Raw genomic sequence first — 23,212 nt, 5'->3', positions numbered from 1 at the left:
CATACATTATATAGATGTATAACATACAGTGTGATCTATTTTAAGCATTTATTTCTTTTATTGTTTTGATTATTATGGCTTACAGCCAATGAAAACGCAAAAATCAGTGTCTCAGAAAATTAAAATACTATGTAAGACCAATTGGTACTTTTGGCAGTGTGGCCAGTGTGCCAAGTCCTGCTGGAAAATGAAATCCACATCTCCATTAAAGTTGTCAGCTGGGGGAAACATGAAGTGCTGTAAGATTTTGTGGGAAAACAAAACTGCACTGACTTTAGACTTGATAATAAAACACAGTGGATCAACACCAGCAGATGACATGTCTCTCCAAACCATCACTGATTGGTGGAAACTTCACACTAGACCTCAAGCAGCTTGGACTGTGTGTCTCTCCACTCTTCCTCCAGACTCTGGTTCCTTAATTTCCAAATAAAATGTAAAACTTTCTGACGGTCAGTGATGGTTTGTAGAGACATGTCATCTGCTGGTGTTAATCGTCTTAAAGTCAATGCAGCTTCTACCAGGGGATTTCACAGCACTTCATGCTTCCCGCTGCTGACAACTTTTATGGAGATGTGGATTTCATTTTCCAGCAGGACTTGGCACACTGCCCACACTGCCAAAAGTACCAATAGGTCTTAAATTATTTCATCCAATATCCAATAATATGTTCAACCTCAATGTAAAAATTGCATGTTACATGTTTGGGTTCTTTAAAACTTCAGTTTAAGTTTTTTTATTTATTTTCCTTTGACACCATAATCACATCATGCAGTGGCTGCATTTGGCCATTTGATTAAAAACACCTGTCTGAAACTGAAACACCTGTCATTTAAGTGTGGGAGGTTTCATGGCTAAACTGGAGCAGCCCGGTGGTCAATCTTCATTAACTGCACATTGCACCAGTAAGAGCAGAGTGTGAAGGTTCAATTAGCAGGGTAAAAGCACAGTTTGGTTCAAAATATTGCAATGCACACAACATTATGGGTGACATACCAGAGTTCAAAAGAGGACAAATTGTTGGTGCACGTCTTGCTGGCACATCTGTGACCAAGACAGCAAGTCCTTGTGATGTATCAAGAGCCACGGTATCCAGGGAAATGTCAGCATTAACCACCAAGAAGGACAAACCACATCAAACAGGATTAACTGTGGATGCTGTAAGAGGAAGCTGTCTGAAAGGGATGTTCGGGTGCTAACCTGGATTGTATCCGACAAACAAAAAACCACGGCTGATCAAATCACGGCAGAATTCAATGTGCACCTCAACTCTCCTGTTTCCACCAGAACTGTCCGTCACCACAATAAATTATTGTGGTCTAAAACCAGGTGTTTCAGTTTCATTGTCCAACCCCTGTAAATGATGGAAAGAATTTGATTTGGGCCACTTTTACCTGCTGTGTGAACGTAGACACAGACACATGTCTGGTTAAGCTTGTGTTTTTTGCTCTAAGGTTGAAGTTCAGTGTGTTTTACTCTTGAGTAAAGTTTGTAATAAAAGCTAATATCACCGCTGCACCCGTATCTTCTGTAGTAGCATCATCTCTTTGGGTCAAGGTTCATATCTGAGTGTATCGAACATGGAGCTCATCCAAAAAGCAATCTCAGCCTTTCAGTCGTGGCGGAGACCTTGCCAACGGAGGTTGGAGGTCATATTGACAAGACCTCATCCAGAAGACTCTTTCACCTTTGTGCTGAAGAAGAGAAGGAAATCCATTGAACTCGACACATTTGCTCAACTGCATCCAATTCTGCTTTAATGTGATGCAACCCTATGGCTGACCAGAGACTTAAAAGCGTCACAGAATTCGGTGGAAAAAAAAAAAAAAGGAAAAAGGCTGCAGCCAACCCACACAGCCCACAGTCGAGTAATTATGCTGAGGTCTGAAGTAATTTCCAATTAGAATCCAGTAAGAAAACTTTGTGAACACTTCCTGTGTGAACTTTTACTTTTGTTCCAAGCTAGCCACACTGGAGATTAACAAAATAATTGCATTTATTACATCAGAAAATACAATAGTCCATGCTCTAATAATTGTGCTGCCTTTGCCTGTACACCCAACGCAGGTCTTCATTTGAATGATTGGAACCTAATTCTCTTTTCTTATCTTTCCAGCCTCTTAATTATGAAAAGAAGAGACAGTACACATTGCACATCGCAGCGGAAAACACACACCTGGACTCTCGCTTTTCATACCTGGGATCTTTTAAGGATGATGCCACTCTGAAGATAACGGTTGGGGATGTAGATGAACCTCCAGTTTTCTCTATGGATTACTATATTATGGATGTCTATGAGAACGCCAAGATCGGAACAGAGGTGGGAGCGGTAACAGCACAGGATCCAGACAGCAAGAACAGCCCAGTCAGGTAAGATATAGAGGATAATTCTATTTACATGCTTTTGTCCAATCTGTAGTCACATTTTTAAACTCTAAATATGTTTAACACAACATCTGTCTGCTGTGGAATACACTGTTCATATATTTCCAATGTTGTCATCACACAATATGCATTCAATAAACATGTTTTAAACATGCTTACATTTTATTAACAAACACGTTTCCCTACTCACACAAAACTGGATCTTTCGTATCTTATTATTTACAATTGCTTGAATACAGCATGCCAAAATTAGGATTAGTTGATGTTGATCCAGGTTTTTGTGTTGTGAGATGAAAATGTGCCTTTGTGCAGGAAATCAATATTTTTTTATGAGGTGGGTGTCATGGTATGTACAGAATGGCAGACACGTGCAGATACTGATAAAATCAAAATGTGTTTATTATAAGAATAAACAGATGTAATCAGAGTCGATACAGATAAATGGGTGATCACCAGTAAACAGAGTAATGAAGGCAAAACCATACCAGAAACGATAACCAGTCCAGAGTTCATACACGAGCAATCCAGTATCAGAGGTAATCCAAGAGGCAGTAGTGAAAACACAGTCCAGGTAATACACAAACAATCCAGTATCAGAGGCAAAGGCAATAATCGGCGTCGAGAAAACAAAAGCAAGGTCATACACAAAGTAAACTGAGACAAGAGATATAGAACGCTTTGTAAAGAGGAGAACCTACAATACGCGGCGTGGTAGTCTGTTTGGCATGCACCTTTATAGTGCCAGTAATCAGTATTCGGGACTTCCTGGAGGAAGCAGGTGAGGTGTCACGTGATCAGGTGAGTGCGTGATGTCAGCGGGTGGTGCATTCTGGGTAGTGTAGTTGTTGACCTGAGAACCTCCGTTAGAGCTTGGTGTGGAAGGGACAGAGGAGCTAACAGCACCAGACGTGACAGTGGGTGTGTTGCTGTATTTAGAGTTTAGAAAAAGTGTCTAAAGTACTGGCAAGCGCTTCTTAGCAGTTGAAAAAAAAATGTGAATGTAAATGTGATTCGTGATTTCATTAATGCAGAAATAAAGCAGCTAGAAAAGGGTATTGTTCTTGATAAAGTGGGAGGGGCATATTTAAATTATTTTATTCTTGCCAACTGTCCTTGTCAATCGTGCCAGTCACATAATGGACTCATTCTGATTATTTTCCTTTTTTTCCGTAAAGGCTCCTTATCTTTTCTTATTTTATTTATTTATTTTTAATAAAATACATGCTGTAATATGTATATATACATACTATATATAAATATACTATATCACAATAGCTACACAGTAAAATTCACAGTGTTAAAATTACAGTGTAATCATGCTTTAACTATCTGAAAGTTTTTATAACAACCCTCAGTGATAAACAATCCACGGAGTTGGTGTTATTATTCAGTGTGTTTGTTTGTCTTATATATATTTGTAGGTAAATGGGCTTTAGTTGCGGTGGTTCCCCTGGTAAAGCTTTATTCATCCTTTTGGTGTTGGGTTGGATGGTGGATAAGGGTCTCCAGTTACTGTGTTATGGGAGAATGACTGCTTTTTTTTTTTTGAGTATTTGATGGTCTCTCGTGTTCTAAATAAACATTAAATCGGATAAAAAAGTAATTAATTCTGTGTTATAGCTCACATTTTATAATGTTTATAGAAACTCAGAAAATATACAAAAATAAATTCAAACAAATTTGAGAGTTGTTTTACTCTGTGGGATAAAATGTGTTAACACTGATGGAAGTTAATGAAGTTAATATATGAATTTAACTCCTGTGGTAGACATATTTTAACACTATAGTGTGTGGAACCATATGTTATCTAGGACAGTGCTAAATTCAACTCTTAAAGAGTTAATGTTGACTTGGCTGTGTATGAAAACAGTCTGTCTATTCATATACATTTTAAAGTTCTATACAGTATTGTATGTTTGGTAACACTTTCTTTGAATGTCATCTCTATAAGACTCTATAAACATACTCATAACACATTATAATGCATTCATAAGTCATTATACACATGGCTATACATATTTAAAAAAAATTATAATTCATTATAGTGATGTTTATTATGCATCATGAACTGTGATTATAATGCATTAATGGCTGTGTTTATAACATGTTATACATCAATACCAAGAAACTCAGTCCCTGCTTACAGACTGTATCATGACTAAAAAAGCTTCCAACTTATAAACACACCCTCAATAATCCTATAAATATATTTTTAGCCACTTATAAATTATTATTGTCTTGAATATAATATTAGTTATAGTCAATTATAATGTATTATAACAGGTCTTTGTGCGCTCTAAGTAAAGTGACAGACTTCCATTGTAGGACTAGATTATTAATAATAGAGATATACTATTTTAACACATATATTATACGCACAACTTGTATTGTATTATGATCACAGGTCATAATGCTTAACAAACATGGCTATAATGGGTTATGCATTTTTATAAACATTTATAGCCATGTTTATAATGCCTTATGAATGCATTATAATATGTTATGAATGTGGTTATAGCGTCTAATAAAGATGACATTCATAGAAAGTGTTACTGTTATTACATATACAATATATAAGCTTTCAACACAGATAATAATCAGCTAATGATATATTGATCATAATATCATAATGCAAGACAATTCAACCAAGTGAGCAAGCTGCAGCTATTCATTGAAAATAGGGGACGTGTTCCAAACCACACACTACCACGAAAATGCCACTAAATATTGTTTTAAAACAGTAAACCACTATTTGAAATGTGTATTAATGTAGAGTAAATTATACATTTACTAGAACTGTGTGGTTTCTTAATTTCTATGGATTGTAGAATAATGCCCTGAAGCACATAAATAGTTTTTAAGCACAGACACTTGCACAACCCTTTAGAAAAAAAAATGAATTAGTCAATAGACTGTTTAATTGATTAAATAAAAATATATTAATTAGCTTCAGCCCTAATAAACCCTATATGTAGGCTATAAGTAGACCTTAGGATATGGTTCTATAAATTAGCTTTTATCTTGGGGGGGTAATATGAGAGATGGAGTTGTAATGGGTGTTGGGGGGAGGGGGTGGTAAATCATAATCACCAGTGCATCCTCCCCCATACTACTCTAAAGTAATCATGAGATTATACACGCTCATAAACGATAATATATTCATGGAAATGTACTGGAATAGCTGTGGCTCTCTCTTCCTTTGTATGGGCTTCTTTTTCGTATCATTATATTCATTGTGTTAGATCAAAGGAATATTTTATACATACTTTATTGTATATTTCTCTTGATTTCTTTTTAATTTGAAAAAAGCCCAATTTAATGAGAAGTCGGTGGGATGATATGACACATGCCTCTACGATACCCTTCTCTCTCTCTCCTTCTCTCTCTCTCTCTCCTTTTCTCTCTCTTCTTTTCTCTCTCTCTCTCTGTCTGTCTCTGGAGGATGATGATAATTAGTGCTGTCAGGGCTTTCATACTCAGTGCAGCACAAGCGCGAAAGACATTTCAACCAACATCCATTTATTTGAAAAGCAGCTTATCTCTGAAGCATCATTGGTTATTATTGAATTGTTTTGCTCAGTTTGTTGATAAAATCAAGAATGTTGATAAAGCCCTTGAGGATTTCTCAAAAAAAAAAAAAAAAAAAAACAATTCCAGTTTGGATAACGCTTCACAATAAATAATAAAAAACCCATAAAACATTAAATTACTGGGTATCTCATATTCATCTGGAGATATGGAGCACTCAAACAAAAGCTTTTTTATATGACTGTGTTCCAAAAGTATGCAATTCGCTTCCCAGTGAGATTGAGGTGGAGTTGAGTTTATTTCCCAGTAAAGAGGAGTAATTTTCCTGATGAGGTGGAGCCTGTTTCCCCTTGTTTTTTTTTTAGTAGGTGGGGTTTGTTTGCTATATGGATTACATTTGATTTCCAGTGGGGGGGAGTCTACAGTATATCTCCCCCTGCTTTGTAGTGATTGGGTTTGTTTAATATTTCCCTGTAAAGTTGTGTCTCTGAGTGAGACAATGAACTCTATATCCACCCTGTGCATGGTGCTTCACAGTGCTCATTGCTATCTTATAGTCCGTCAACAGTCTATTGTCATGCCTTCTACTTGTGTTGTTTAAATGGCAACAGTGCTTACGAATATATCTACGCTGATGGGCGTGGTGGTCTGGAAGTGAGGTGTGTTCAGATACATTTCTGGCATATTGCTATCTTGGCATTGGAAAACACAGGTGCTCCACTGACTGATTAAAACCTAGACAACAGGTGTTCATTGCTATATTATACACACATGAACATGCAGCAGAGTGCACAAACCCAAATTTGACATCAACTATAAACAGAATACTGCGATGGATTGGCGGCCTGTCCAGGGTGTATCCTGCCTTCCGCCCGATGCCGGCTGGGATAGGCTCCAGCAACCCCCCGCGACCCTTAATGGATGAAGCGGTTGATGATGACTTGACTTGACTATAAACAGAATACACAATGAAATAATGCATAGATAATTTTTCTCTGGTGAGAAGACGAGAAAAGTCTTAAATAGAATGACAACTGACACACTGATCAGTTTATTTCACATTACATCAATTAATTAAGATAATTAATACATGCCTTTTGAGCATTGCAATACGCACAAGGTGTACTTTTCCTGTCGTTATGATAGCAAAGACACACTGACACACTCTAAATCAAGCTGAACGGTGCGCGGTTGACTGCTCACCTATAGATAATTAAAATGAAATAAAAAAAATACAATTTTTTTGTTCCTGAGTTGTACCTCCAGTCTCATTCTGATATCTCATTCTGCTCCCCACTCACTCTGCCTATCCACTCTGCCTCCGTTTCTTCATTTACATGGAGTGTACGCAACATTAACAGCTGTCTCAGTGTAATTATAATAAAAGGGGAGTGGCTATAAAGCCCTCCAATAGTGAGTGAGCACAAGAGCTCACTCAACTGCAGCACTCCACCGAAGTGCCGCTAAGGATAACAGGCTTACAAATGTATTCCCACTGATTCCCACATCAGTGTCATTAAAATATTATATAAGATCGTTTTATACAGTTTCAATATGATTTTAGACAAAGTCTTCTTCTGTATTTCAAAGAAATTATTGGAATTTGTTTAAATTGGTGGCAAAGAAATTTTACCCTAAATGTCGTATTAACCATAATGCTAGGTGAGAAAAAACATCTGTCTGTAGCCATGGCGATGTTTTCCTGCTTTTGCCTGAATGTATACCCTCCACCTTAATTTGAATCTCTTTCACAGCACAGAATGCAAATCTGTAGTGGATAATTTATACTTTTTCACCGAACCTGTGCTGTAGTCTACACGTACCCTGTGCATAGCTGCAGGCCATATGCTGTAGCCTGACACGCACCTCCCCAGAATTGCAACTATGTGTCATGTGACATGGACAGCAGCAGCTGTGATTGGTTTAGAAGACGCCTTTATTTATCCAGAGCGATAGCACCAAGCACCAAACTTGATAATGTTTAGAACCCTAGGAGATTTTTTAAGATTAGTTTAGGAACTCTTTGAAAAAAATTAGTCTTCAGTCGGCATTTGAAAACCGCGAGTGTCTCTGCTGTTCTGAAAACCAGTGGAAGTTCGTTTCAACACCTTGGTCCTCCAGCACAGAGAAGAGTCTGGATGTTTTTTTTCTGTTGGTTTTGAGGGATGGTGGTCCATTTTTGGCTTTGTAGGCCAGCGTCAGAGTCGTGCTTCTGCTTTCTAAACTAGTTGCTGGTTGCTTGCAGTGGAAAAACAGCCAGTAGAGAGTTGCAGTAGTCAAGTCTTGAGATGACAAGAGACTACACAAGCACCTGAGTGGCTTCTTACATAGACTTGCACAGACAATGCATTGACTCGACACAGAAGTATAAATTGGCCTTTGGTGAGGAGATAATGGTTTGGGAAAGACTGGAGAAGTCTGTTTACAAGTGAGATGGTGTCAGTTTCCCAGTGTGGTAGAGTCTGTTTCCAGGTGGGGTGGAGTGTGGTAGAGTGTGGTTTCCTGTGTGGTAGATTTATTCCTAGTGGTGGGGAGCTTGTTTGCTATTTGGATGAAATGTTTTCTATGAGTCTATATCTAGGTTTGTTTCCTAGTTGTATTACATTTGTTTCCCTGTACAGTTATGTCTGTTTTTTTTGTGTGTGTGGTAGAGTCTGTTTCCCAACAAGGTGAAGATCCCCCATCTTTTATTGAGAAGTAGTAAACATAGCCTCTGAAGGGAATAAAAACAATAAAACATAATAATGTTCTGCAAATCTTTAAGCAAAGTTGCTCTATTTAAAAAAAAAATGAATATATAAAAAATCACCAAATGCACACCATCTTTATGGACCATAGGCACAGTTTCAGTGGCCGGTTCCTGTCACAGTGCTACTCTACAGTCAGACTCAGGAGATCTTTTGTCCCGAGAGCTATCAGACTCTTCAACTCCTCTTCAATCTGTACCTTTGCACTACTAAACACTACTAATACTTTACTGTAGATCCTGGACATACACACTCTGGGACTCTTTTTGACACTTTACTGTACAACCTGTAACTTTTACAATCCTGAACACTACTGTCACTTTGCACAGTAGACACTTCTACATTCTACTAAATACAATACAATACACAGATTTTTATTTTTTCAGTATAGTTGAATATGCTGATACATGCTTTTCCATTTTACCTTATGTATTTTGTATTACTGCACTACCTACTATTTACGGTCAGGTTACCTACAGACTTTGTATTGTTTCTATCTATCTACAAACTATGTATCTAAATCTACAAACTTTGATATGTTCAGAAAATTCTAATTAGGAACTGTCCGCTGAATCAAACCTCCAAGGTTCATACATTCTGTGACCCTTCAAACTTTGGCTGCATTAAGAGATATGAGAATATATTAAAAGATGGCCGAGCATGTTCAGCTTGCACTTTCTACAGTCTAGCAGTTCAGAAATAGTCAAGTCAAGTAGTTTTATTGTCAATACTGCATATGTACAGGACATACAGAGAATTGAAATGACGTTACTCTCCTTCCCAATTTTACAGCAGGTACAGATAATAGATATAATAAAGGATAATGGGAGACACTATGGGTACAATACAGCAGGGACACAAATAGACATACATGAGACAAAAACAAGGTGCAGTGGTGTGGGGGAGGAATCGATATATAAATATAAGTAAATAAGTAAAAATAGATATATAATTATAATATAAGAGAGTGGGAGACACTATATGTTCAATACAGCAAGACACAATAAACATACGTAAGACAATAGTGCAATATTGATGGTGATTGAGATGGAATGACAGTAAAAATAGTAAATAACAGTAGTGCAAATACGGTATATGGCATATAGCTTAAGGCTGGTAAAGTGAATGGGTGCGTAAGTCCTTAAAGTTCACAGTTTAATTAAGTGGAATTAAGTGGAATTAAAGTGCGTAAATAGCAGTTTAAGGGAAACGAGGAGGTCAAAATCAGCAAAGGTACCGGTATGTTTAAAGAAAAAAGAAACAGCATTTAATGAGTTGAACACTAAGTTGGATATTTCATGCTTTAGGGTTGAGATGCTACATTGACAAAATTGCATTGGTGAAGGGAAGAATGGATTCCATAAATAATACGAAAAACATCTGTAAATTATTATTATTAAAGCTAAAAAGAGAATGGCTTCTGCAACAGGATGAAGCTTTTGAAATGGCCCTCACAATCCCCTGACCTGAACATGATGAATAATTTGTGAACAGAAATCAAAACATATTTACTGATACCATTAATTATATTGTGGTAATATTGTATGTTATGTTTGTTTAGATACATAGAGTTCTTCTCAATATAAAATAAAGACAAAATGTGTCAAAACTCCAAAACTGCCCAAATGTTCATTTTCTTTCTTTCATTTTTTTTTTCAGACTTAAGAAATGTACAGTGATATTACAAAAAAGATGAACAGATTTCAGGTTCATTCATATAAGTGTTTCTTCTATTTAAGGGCTGTTTCAGCAAAATAAATAAATAAACATATTTTTGGTTGTTGCTCATGCTTGCAACACATAATGACAGGCTCTCTAAAGCATAACTGCAACATGTGCAAGTGTGTTACACCAGGCAGACTTTATTATGTATTTTACTATAAAATAATTGTGATGCTCCACTGTCGTGTAATAGGGATGACTTGTCTTTATCAGCGCTGCTCTGGGTTTAACGCGCTCAGCACGCTGCTGACTGCACTATACAATTTTAGTGGAGCAGGCTGGACGATGCTCATGACATCTATGTAATGTTGTGTAACCCATAGTCATATGTATGTAAAATCCTGTAATATGTCTCTGCTGTGTAAACCCACATGCTTCTTTCACTTTCTCTTGGCTTCTATAATGCACTTGTGGCATGGTTGGTGTGGTTTAGTGCGCTTGTTCACACTTCAATTACTTAAATTACGTATTTTAACTGCAAGGGGAGTGCATAAGCAAAAAAATACCAATTCTCTTATATTGCTGCCTTAATAGAACATCAAGTAATAAAAGATCTATATTTTTCTGACTATAAGGCGCACTTAAAATCCTTTCATTTTCCCCAAAATCAACAGTGCAAATTTGATTATTAAGGAGCAGTAAAGCCATTCTGCTGAATGACAGCATTATAAGCATTAGCATCAGCCGCTAACCGCAGTGCTAGCTCTTTTAGAATGTGTTCTGTGTGTTTGCTGAGTTAAAACAGGATATGTGGGAGGAATCCCTAGTTGATAGCACCCTGGATTTTACAGTTTCGCTTACTGTACTGTCACATGAAAACCTTGTTTCTCACTTTTTACTGTTTCACAGAAATTATAAGCAATAACATAATAAAAAAATATGCATATCTATATATTTTTTTGCATAGAATGTTGGGTTATCATGATTAGGAGCAGCTTTTTTTTTACTGGCATTTGTAGTTGTTTTATACGACTGTTGCCAGAAAAGACGTGCAGTGGTCCACCTTTTGACAGGCATTATGTATTTAGATTTTTCCATCTTGTCCAAACACTAAAAGCTTTTTTTTTTTTGCAATATTTCATCAAAATGACTTTTTTTGCACTGACTTCCAATAAAAGTAAGGAATGTTTTTTTCCCTCGCCACTTCAAAGTTATTGTGATTGAGATTTTTTTTAAGAGAATGTTTTCTTTTTAATAGATGTATCAGTTTTTGATAATGCCCACCACACATATGGGAGTGCAAACACTCCAGACAGTGCAGAGCCAGATTTATAGATGGAATCTTTTTTCTTTACTTTTTTCTTTGCTTAGTTGAATAGTTCCTGCCATAATATGGATTAGAACATTACTTAAATAGAGTTATTTACTGTATACCAGCTCTACTTTTTTACTGCACAACTGAAACTCTCAGAGATTCAACTAATTCACTCTTGATGGGTTCAGCACAGCTGTTAACTAAAATCCATTCCAGGTGACTCTACCTCATAAATCCAGTCAAGACGTGCGAAACTGTCATCTGAGCAAGAGGTGCTACTTTGAAGAATTCAAAATATGAAACAAAATAATTATTTATGTTTTTCTTGATCATTTTAGTATTAAATTTAGTATTAATTTGCAATGCATAACAGTTAATAAAATAAAAAACACTGAATTTAATGTGAGTCCAAATATTGTATATTCTGATTTTTCCATCTTGTCCTAGCAATATTTAATCAAAAATATTGTGTTAAAGTTATTGTAATGTAGATATTTCACAGAATGTTTTCTATTTAATAGATTCATCACATTTTTGTCACTGTTAAATGTTTTTATCTTTCTCAGTATTTTTACTCTCTTCTCTTTATACTCTCTGCACTGTCTGAGTGAATGAATCGTTTTTTAGTCTTCTTTTTAACCTCTGATTATCTGAATATGTGATTTTTTTGGACTGGTCGCAGCGTATATTTGATTCTTGATGATTTGGTTTAGACCCATAAACAGATCTGTGCTTGATTAGGCTGTCAAACGCCCAGCGCTCGGTTCCTGTGACAGTTGTGATGAGTCTTCCAGACTGGATTTGATATGCAGTGAGGGTCCACCCGCTGCAGTGACCCTCTGCCCTGCTACATACAAAGTGGGCAGGCATCCAATATCAAGCCTGTGTAATAAGAGCGCTCCCATTATCATGCATATCCATGCAGACTTAGCTTTTAATGCTGTACAGATGATGGAGAGGGGAGCGATGAAGGGATTCATGCAATATTAATTATCACTCTCTCTTCTATATATAGGTATTTCATTGAGCGAACAGAGGAAGGCGAGGGGTATTTCGACATCGAGGCTGTCAGCGGAGTTATTAGAACCACTCAGCTCCTGGACCGAGAGGACACGCCCTGGCACAACATCACCGTCATGGCAACAGAAGAGGGTGGGTACCATGGGTGATTCTGATTGGATGGTGTGCTTGTTAGATCAGTGGTTAGAAGAAAAATATAGAAAATAGAAGATAAAAAAGAGGACAAGATACAAAAAAGTTAAAAACAGTGAAGGTAAACCTCTAATCTAATAAACCATTTTGTTTGTTTAGTTATTTATTTATTAGAAAGCAATTTGGGCCAACATTATAGCATAGTCTCAGTTTGGATTAAATTCATTTATTTATTTTGTTTATTAATTTATTTAAATAATAAAATATAGACATGTGAGCATCCTTCTTTAATCATTTTCAATTGGTACAATAGTTATTTGGAGATTGAAAAATATTATTATTATTATTATTATTATTATTATTATTATTATTATTATTATTATTATTATTATTATTATTGTTATTATTGTGTGTGCCATCATTATTATGCTACAGTTAGTTGTATTAATACCAGAAGTTCTAATGATAGTAGTGCACTTGTGTGCCAAAAGTCATGGGATAGCAGTATGTAATTTGTGCATGTAAAATGTTGCTTAGGGTTGTCTTGGGAATTCCAACATCTGTATAAGTTGTGAGGTGCTCTTTTGTGAGTGAGATTAAACACTGACCAACGTGCTCTTGGCAAGGCAAAGTGAGTTTATGTGATGTGAGGTACTGGAGATGGAGTAGGGTGCCACTTGTGTCAAGTGTTTACCGGGAATATGGCATAGAAGGCGTTTCCACCCACAGTGGACAGTGCAGTGCATGGTAATGATTGTGACCGGCAGCATCTGGCTAGAATTGTCCATTCGATAAGACGTGTGATTCTAGTTAAAGTCACATCCACATTCAATACAGGAGACCCCATACATATACCCCACAGGTCAGGGTAATGATCTATAGCTTACAAGGGATATGGCAAGAGTTAACATTTGGCCAATTGTAAGTGTAATTACAAAATAATGTTTTATTATTATTATTATTATTATTATTATTATTATTATTATTATTATTATTATTATTATTATTAAGTAATAGTGGTCACACTTTCTATTAATGGTATGTCTATTATATTTCCGAAAAATACTATAATACATATTATAATGCATTCATAAAAATGTATAAAACGTTGTAGACATGTTTATTATGCATTATTAAATGTGATTATACTGCACCAGAAACTGTTCTAGAAATATGGTACACATCTGTGTTGAAATATCATATTCTATTCTCTTACTATTAAGATATTCCCATTGTGCACATCTGTCACTTTACTTGAAGTGTTCAACAACAGTGCGTTTTAATACATTATAAATGTTGATTTAAGCTATGATAATATTTAACATAGTTATAGTTGTAATTTGCAATAGGTTAAAAGTAACTATATTAATCTGTGTTGCTTTCTTGGTATTGATATATATATATATATATATATATATATATATATATATATATATATATATATATATATATATATATATATATATATATATATATACATCTTATGAACATACCTGATGCCTGGCGCATTATGGTCACAGTCCATAACAGTTCATTGCATAATAAACATAAGTATAATGCCTTATACATTTGTATGTATAATAATGTTTAAAATGCATTATAATGTGTTTTGAGTGTGTTTATACATTCGAGAGAATGTGTGTGTTACTATAGTACTAGTTGCTTGAGACCCAGTTATGTACATTCATTTTTTAAATAATTTACTATAGCAGAAAGAAAAAGTTTTTTTATCATTACATTTGAAAATAAGATAATTCATCATCACACACTTGATTAAATATTAGATTTGAATGAAATCCAAGTTGATACTGTTGAATCATCCCCTTCAGATCAATAGATCACAGATCAATGCATCACATCTCCGCTGAGCACCACATGATCTACATCGATGCTGTCTCACTGCTGAATGAACCCCTGTGTTTCCTGCTTTCTTTCTGTGTTACACAAACCCTTTTGATTTACTTCACTTCCCCTGTGACATCTCAACTCATCCTGTGCAATCAATACATCACCATGTGCTCCGAGTCATGCTGAAACCCAGTCATGCCCAGTCGTGTCAAAGGTTCGCTAAAACGCGGGCTATCAGATTTAATGCCTGGCTGTGGGAGGAGAGTAATCATCCACGAAAGTGTTTAGAGGCACAACCCATGTCGAGTGTGAGAAGACGAGCACGCCGGCCGTGCGAGGGGTCAGATATGGTCACGTCGGTCTGGGTGATGGGGGCACGTGTTCATGGTTTCTGTGTGTGTGTTTATATGTGGATCCAAATCACTGCCTGAAACCAACAACATTCTCAGGTCAGTTCCCAAAAAGATGATAAAAATCACAGCTTGCTCTGGCGGCTGATATGAGTCGATCCGTGTTGCTCTTCGCCTGTAGATCTTATCTAGGCAATTACCCTTTCCCCCAGCTTTCGCCCAGTACTAATGATTCGCTAATAGCAAACTCTACTCGCTGGTAATGATATTCCTCTCCTACCAGACAGTGAAAAAGCACTAGCGCATAATGACTGTGTCTGGAATTCCAAATTCGAGGTGCACGTTTTCATTATTGCTGGAGGCAGATGCTGTCCACCTCGGTCGTGGGTTAATTTGACTAGGTAAAAACATGCTTATATCCTCGCAATTTTGTTAGCTGCCATTGTGCCAATTTGCCGATGGACGGCTGCTTTGAAATGTTATTTAGAAGCTTTAGCTAAGGCTGTGTTGTGTTGGTGACTCAAATCCAATTTTTTTTCATCATATGTAACATGTAAGATGTGTAATATATGTGTCACCGTGTACAGAAAAACATTTCAGTTGTGATTCAGGCCACTTTTATTTGTGAAATCTTATCTACATATCAGATTTACTGCAGCGCCACTCTGTCTCAATAGCTTGATCAAAATGTATGCAACTTTTATGTCAAAGAGATGGAAAAAAATGGATGACAGCAGTGAGTAAGGGGTTCAGTGGTGAAAAGGTTTAAGGAAATGACACAAAGTGCCTGTAGTGATGTTGGATGAGCCCAGTAGTTGACATACTACCCCTACATTAGAGATGTTGGATGAGTCTGGTAATCGGCATGCTAAAGCTGCATTAACAATGGTAGACGAGTCAGCTAAACAGCATGCTAAAGCTGCATTACCAATGTTGGACGAGTCAGGTAATCGGCATGCTAAAGCTGCATTAACAATGTTAGACGAGTCAGGTAATCGGCATGCAAAAGCCGTATTAGCGAAGACATGTCCGGTAATCAGCAAGCTAAAGCCGTGTAAGTGATGTTAGAGGAGTCTGGTAATTGGCATGCTAAAGTCATATTAGCAATGTTGGACGAGTCCAGTTATCGGCATGCTAAAGCTGTGTTAGGAATGTTGGACGAGTTTGGTAATCGGCATGCTGAAACTGCATTAGCGATGTTGGATAAGTCTGGTAATCGGCATGCTAAAACTGCATTAACAATGTTGGATGAGTCTGGTAATCAGCATGCTAAAGCAGCATTAGTAATGTTGGATGAATCCAGGAATCAGCATGCTAAAGCTGTGTTAGTGATGTTGGACGAGTCCAGTAATCAGCATGCTAAAGCTGTGTTAGTGATGTTGGATGAGTCCGGTAATCGGCATGCTAAAGCTGTGTTAGTAATGTTGGACGAGTTTGGTAATCGGAATGCTAAAGCTGCATTAACAATGTTGGACGAGTCAGGTAATCGGCATGCTAAAGCTGCATTACCAATGTTGGACGAGTCAGGTAATCGGCATGCTAAAGCTGCATTAACAATGTTAGACGAGTCAGGTAATCGGCATGCAAAAGCCATATTAGCGATGACATGTCTGGTAATCAGCAAGCTAAAGCCGTGTAAGTGATGTTAGAGGAGTCTGGTAATGGGCATGCTAAAGTCATATTAGCAATTTTGGACGAGTCCAGTTATCGGCATGCTAAAGCTGTGTTAGGAATGTTGGACGAGTTTGGTAATCGGCATGCTAAAGCTGCATTAACAATGTTGGACGAGTCAGGTAATCGGCATGCTAAAGCTGCATTACCAATGTTGGACGAGTCAGGTAATTGGCATGCTAAAGCTGCATTAACAATGTTGGACGAGTCAGGTAATCGGCATGCTAAAGCCGTATTAGCGATGACATGTCCGGTAATCAGCAAGCTAAAGCCATGTAAGTGATGTCAGAGGAGTCTGGTAATCGGCATGCTAAAGTCATATTAGCAATGTTGGACGAGTCCAGTTATCGGCATGCTAAAGCTGTGTTAGGAATGTTGGACGAGTTTGGTAATCGGCATGCTAAAACTGCATTAGCGATGTTGGACGTGTCCAGTAGTCGGCATGCTCAAGCTATGTTAGTAATGTTGGACGAGTCCGGTAATCGACATGCTAAAGCTGCATTAACAATGTTGGATGAGTCTGGTAATCAGCATGCTAAAGCAGCATTAGTAATGTTGGATGAGTCCAGGAATCGGCATGCTAAAGCTGTGTTAGTAATGTTGAACATGTCTAGTTATCAGCTCGCTAAAGCTGCATTAACGATGTTGGACGAGTCCAGTAATCGGCATGCTAAAGCTGTGTTAGTGATGTTGGATGTGTCTAGTTATCGGCATGCTAAAGCTGCATTAACGATGTTTGACAAATCCAGTAATCGGCATGCTAAAGCTGTGTTAGTGATGTTGGACGTGTCTAGTTATCGGCATGCTAAAGCTGCATTAACGATGTTGGACGAGTCCGGTAATCGGCATGCTAGAGCTGTGTTAGTGATGTTGGATGAGTCCGGTAATCGGCATGCTAAAGCTGTGTTAGTGATGTTGGACGTGTATAGTTTTCGGCATGCTAAAGCTGCATTAACGATGTTGGACAAGTCCAGTAATCGGCATGCTAGAGCTGTGTTAGTGATGTTGGATGAGTCCGGTAATCGGCATGCTAAAGCTGCATTAACGATGTTGGACAAGTCCAGTAATCAGAATGCTAAAACTGTGTTAGTGATGTTGGAGGAGTCCGGTAATCGGCATGCTAACGCCATATTAATGATTTTCGATGTGTCAAGTAATTGGCAGATCTTCCCTCTCTCTTCATGACCAATGGACTTTTTTTCATTATTCTTATTCGCTGTCTTTACAGAGTAAATGTAGCACTTGACATATACAAAGCTTCCAGAACAAAATGTCACATTGTACATCACCTTCACCACCAACGCCTTTAGAAATGCGGATGAAAAGGGCATAATAGTGAGCCGTGCACACGACATCCAAACAAGAGGCTCAGAGAACTATAATAGCCTGTTATTCCCACATACCTCCCTCTGAAATATGAAACAAAAGAGAAAGGAAGAGTCAAACAAAGATGCACAGCTAGACAGAGACAGATAGCGATGATGTAATAGACAAAAAGACAAATTTATAGAGACGTCAGGAGGCAGTAAACATGTAAAAAGGAGGAAGGAAGGAAAACAGGGAAGAGCGTTAGCTGTTATTTAATCCTCAGGAGACCATGTTCACATCAGAGGTGGATAAAAACAGCACATCTTCATGCTAAATGAGGTGAAATGGAAATCCAGGTGCTGTCTGCCACTACCTGAGCACCTGAAGACTGTTACCATGTCAGTGCAGAGCAGGTTTCAAAAGCAGACCAATCCTGACTCATGTTTAGATTAGGTGATTTGTTGAAGAATATGGTGAAATTTAAGTCAGAATGAAGGTCAAACAGCATTCATTTTAATTAACTTAAATGGACCCATCTAAAAAAAAAAAAACATTATAAGAACATTTAGCAACCTTTTGAAAAGGTACCAAGAATGTTAGACTGTAATATTACAGACAAAATCCCAAATAATTCATAAAACTAATCATTTTAGTATCGGCAGAAGTGACATTGCAGCAATATTACCAAAATGTTGTAAGAACCTCCAGAAAACGTGACAGAAGAGCATTAATTGTAACATTTAGAAAGCTATCTGTCAACCAAAACCCAAATTATTTTTTCTTTTTTTATGCTCCAGATCAAAGTAGTTTTATATACAAAGCAGGGATATGGCCTAATATTTGGCAACCGAAAATGGCAAAAAATAATAATAATAATAATAATTGGTGGAATTAGTGAAAGGCTGAGAAATGTATACTAAACACTGACTAATTTACTTTGGGTCATATTGCAGTGTTTTCTCTAATGTTAGGATTTCTTTCAGCAGCAGTGGCACTTTACTGGATTCCAAGACACAAAACTGATTAAAAAAGACGTCATTCTTCGCTTAAAGTTATTGATCTAATGTTTTGCTTAAATATTTGGCTTTTAATTACTTTTGTCCTTTTATTAAGCTCAGAAAATGATAATGAAAAATGAAAAGGATTTATATATAAACAATATTCCCACAAATTAAATATCTCTAATATCTCTGTGAACACCCAGTAAGCAAAACTATTATCGTGATGCATGATTGATATTGCATGATTGATAGAATTAATATTATTGTATTATTGATGCAAATTCATCTCATAGTCAAAACCTGGCTTCCGTTCTGATGGATAAACATGCAGCATCATATAAATAAATTAGTATTATTCACTCAAAATAAAACAGTCGGAGGAAGACACGTCTGAACGTCTGAATGTCTGAATGAATCCCCTTGGCACCCCAGAGTACCCAGAGTATAATCTGCTTAATTTTGAGGATAAATTAATTAAATTACCAGTTAGGAATTCTCCAAGAAAACCGAGCCCCTGTAGATTTGAATAATTTGAGCCACAGCAGAGGAAAGACAATTCCACACGAAAACAATAAACTCATGAAATAAGAGACGGTTACTCATGAATGAACATGAATAAGACAGACTGATAGGCAGTGGCGTTTCTGCTGTATTTAATTTCGAGAAACAGTGAATGAATAAACTGGGCTATAAATAGCTTTAATCAGTCTGTTTGATCTGTCTACATACAGTATTGTATAGTAATATCTAGTATTTGTCTTGCTGATCCTGCTTTATGAAAAAAAAAAAAAAAAAAAACACACAGTCTCACTGGGGGATGCTTTCAATCTCCAGTCCTCAAGGGAAGACATTTCATTCTGTCAGCTGGGAAATAAATCAGTGCTCCAATTCCTAATGTTCTTCAGGATTTTCCAGGTGTTTATTTTCCGGGGGTTTTAATGTGGTTGGTGTGGTGCAGTGGATAACCACACCACTTACTGCTTGTGAGCTTCCACATCATGTGGGAGACTAGGGTTCAACTCTAGGTATGGGTGTCTATGCTGTGGTACAACAATAAGTGTCCTTAGGCAAGACTTCAAACACTACATTGGTTCACCTCTGTAATAGGAAAAACCTTCTAAGTCATTCTGGATGAGAGCATCAGTCAAATGCCATAAATGTAGATGTAAAAAAAATATATTTTTTTATCACCATGCTGTATATAAGTGTTTCTTATATAAGTGTTTCTCTTTTCTATATTTTAAAATGCATTACATTGTAGATTAATACAAGATGACTGGCTTTGGCTGGATTTTCTTAGTCAGTTTTACGAGTCACCTCAAATGGCTTTCAGTTAACAGCTGTGCCTCATCAACAGTTAAAAACTTGAATTTTTGAGAGTTTTGGTTGTGTAAAGAAGGGGTAGAGTTGGTTTAATCCATAATATGGCAGAAACGTCTCATCTATGTGAAGAAAAAAAAAAAGGATTTGTAAAGGGAATTTCAGAAATTAGAAAGTTGACAGAAGGATTAGAGTGATAAGAGGTTTAAATTTGAGTAAAATAATTTATTAACCTTCAGCGTTCTTGTGTATTTAACCCTTTACAGATAACCCAAGTCTCCTGAGCCACGTTCCGGTCACAATCCAGGTCCTGGACATAAACGACAACCCACCAGAAATCAACACAGAGGAGGAAATTATTATTTGTGAAAGCACTCGAGCAGGACAGGTACGTTCCTGAAAAAAGGGTCTAGGTCCCTATTGAATATTACATACTAATATTAATATTGAAAGTGTGGTTTTGGGAGGTTAGTACTAATGGGAAGTGATGAAGCATGACACAACTTTTTTTTTTTTTTTTTTTTTTTGTATGAATTGATTTTCCCTCTATGTGAGGGTAATGTTTTACATTTTGTTTGTTTGTACAGCACCAGTCAAAGGGTTGGACACACCTTCTTATTTAATTTTCTTTCTATATTTATTTAATGTATTTTCTACATTGTAGATTATTATTAATGACATGAAAACTATTAAGGGACTCATATAAAATTATAAAAAAAAACTCATTCAATACGCTGAGAAAACTATTCCAGGTGACTCTACCTTATGAAGACACTGACAAAACAAATACCAAGAGTGCGCATATCTGTCCTCAAAACTGCTACTGCTACTATAATATACTATAATGTTTTAAATACCAGTTTATATAGTCTTTAATATTACATTTACAATGTAAAAAATCATAACAAGACAGAAAACACATTATATGAGAAGAGGTATGTCCAAACTTTTAACTGATACTGTATAAGCTGCTAATACTGAAATGCTAAAAACAAAAACAGCAGTTCTCAGCTGCCTGCTGCGTTTAATTGCAATTAATTTCTTCATTGTTTGCTGCTATTTTTTTATAAACCCTTTATAAAGGAGCCTTATTTTAAAATGTTACCCAATTGTGCACTAATTGCTAATACTAGCTTATTTTTGAGTATAAAGTATGTAGTATAGATACAAACGATACATATATATATATATGTATATATATATATATATATATATATATATATATATATATATATATATATATATATATATATATATATATACGTATATATATATATATGTATCGTTTGTATCTGTACTACATACTTTATACTCAAAAATAAGCTAGTATTAGCAATTAGTGCACAATTGGGTAACATTTTAAAATAAGGCTCCTTTATAAAGGGTTTATAAATAGTTTATAAAAAAGTTTATTAATGATTGTAAATTAAGTTGTAAATATTTTTAAAACATTACTAAGCACTTACAACACATACATAGAAAGAACAACAGTGACAATGACCTTTGAACATAATAATATAATAATAAAATAATAAGTCAGTTTACTCTTTTTTTCATAATGAAAAAAATATATAACAGAAATGTTAAAAAATGACTGATGGAAAAAAACAAAGCAAGATAAGCATCTAGTAAGATCTGAGGTTTAACAATATAAATACTGTCGAATCACTATTTGGTACATGATATGCCACTGATGCCCCTCCTATTCATGTGTTTATTAATGGTTTATAACCTAATTAATAACATTAACAAACTCCTTTATGAACTATTTATAGACCCTTTATAAAGGAACCTTATTTTAAAGTGGTACCCACAGTTGTGATGCACCCAGTGTCTCTCGTGCACACACACACAGACACACACACAGCCCACACTTTAACACACAGCACACAGACGTGGACACAGAGTTTATTTGCTAACGTTAAGCATGGCGAGAGGATAGAAGAAGAAGCAGAAATGAAAGGAAAGGAAGGAGGGAGGGAAAGATGGCACGCTAATCATCCTTCATTCAGAATGAAGATCTGTGCAGGATGACTGCTTCAGCTCCCAGCACATGGCCATTTTCCTCTCCGCACACAACTCTCATTTAAATTAAGAGCACTGCAGATACACAAGCACAGCTCACACTCAACGAGTGAGGAGAGAGAGAGAGAGAGAGAGAGAGAGAGAGAGAGAGAGAGAGAGAGAGAGAGAGAGAGAGAGAAGAGTAAAGAGTTACATTTGATGTGCATGTATGTATTTGTAGATATTTAATCTATTATTATTAGAATGTTATTAGCATGGCAGACATCATAAATAACCCATTATCTCTATATATGTTTTAATTTCCGGTAACACTTTCTATGAATGTCATCTCCATTAGACTCTATAACCACATTCATAACATATTATAATGCATTCATAAAGCATTATAAACATGGCTATAAATATTTACAAAAATGCATAACCCAATATAGCCATGTTTATTGAGCATTTTAACTTGTGGTCATAATACATTATAAGCTGTGTTTAAAATATATGTATATGTTAAAATAGTATATATATATTATTAATAATCTAATCCCACAACGAAAGTATGTCACTTTACTTAGAGCGCACAAAGACCTGTTATAATACATTATAATTGACAATAACTAATATTATATTTAAGACAAGAATACTTTATGAGTGGTTAAAATATATTTATAGGATTATTAAGGGTGTGTTTATAAGTTGGAAGCTTTTTTTTTTGTAATAAAACAGTCTGTAAGATGGGACTGAGTTTCTTGGTATTGACATATAACATGTTATAAACACAGCTATTAATGCATTATAATCACATGGCTATGATGAATTATTCATTTTTTATAAATATGTATAGCCATGTTTATAATGCCTTATGAATGCATTATAATGTGTTATGAGTATGTTCATAGAGTCTTATAG

At 36.1% G+C, this 23,212-nt stretch overlaps 1 protein-coding gene across 2 annotated transcripts in view; it reads left to right on the top strand.

The window, feature by feature from the left end:
* Positions 1–23,212, top strand: part of LOC103028344 (cadherin-18) — a 379,608-nt gene that overhangs the window by 311,440 nt on the left and 44,956 nt on the right. For both annotated transcript variants that reach the window (XM_049464277.1, XM_049464276.1), the window contains 3 exons: positions 2,117–2,370; positions 12,653–12,789; positions 20,554–20,675. In XM_049464277.1, the coding sequence (XP_049320234.1) occupies positions 2,117–2,370; positions 12,653–12,789; positions 20,554–20,675 (513 nt within the window). The remainder of the gene's footprint in view (positions 1–2,116; positions 2,371–12,652; positions 12,790–20,553; positions 20,676–23,212) is intronic.

This window comes from Astyanax mexicanus, chromosome 15, assembly GCF_023375975.1.
Source record: "Astyanax mexicanus isolate ESR-SI-001 chromosome 15, AstMex3_surface, whole genome shotgun sequence".
Lineage (NCBI taxonomy): Eukaryota > Metazoa > Chordata > Actinopteri > Characiformes > Acestrorhamphidae > Astyanax > Astyanax mexicanus.
This window is presented reverse-complemented; position numbering and strand designations above follow the sequence as displayed.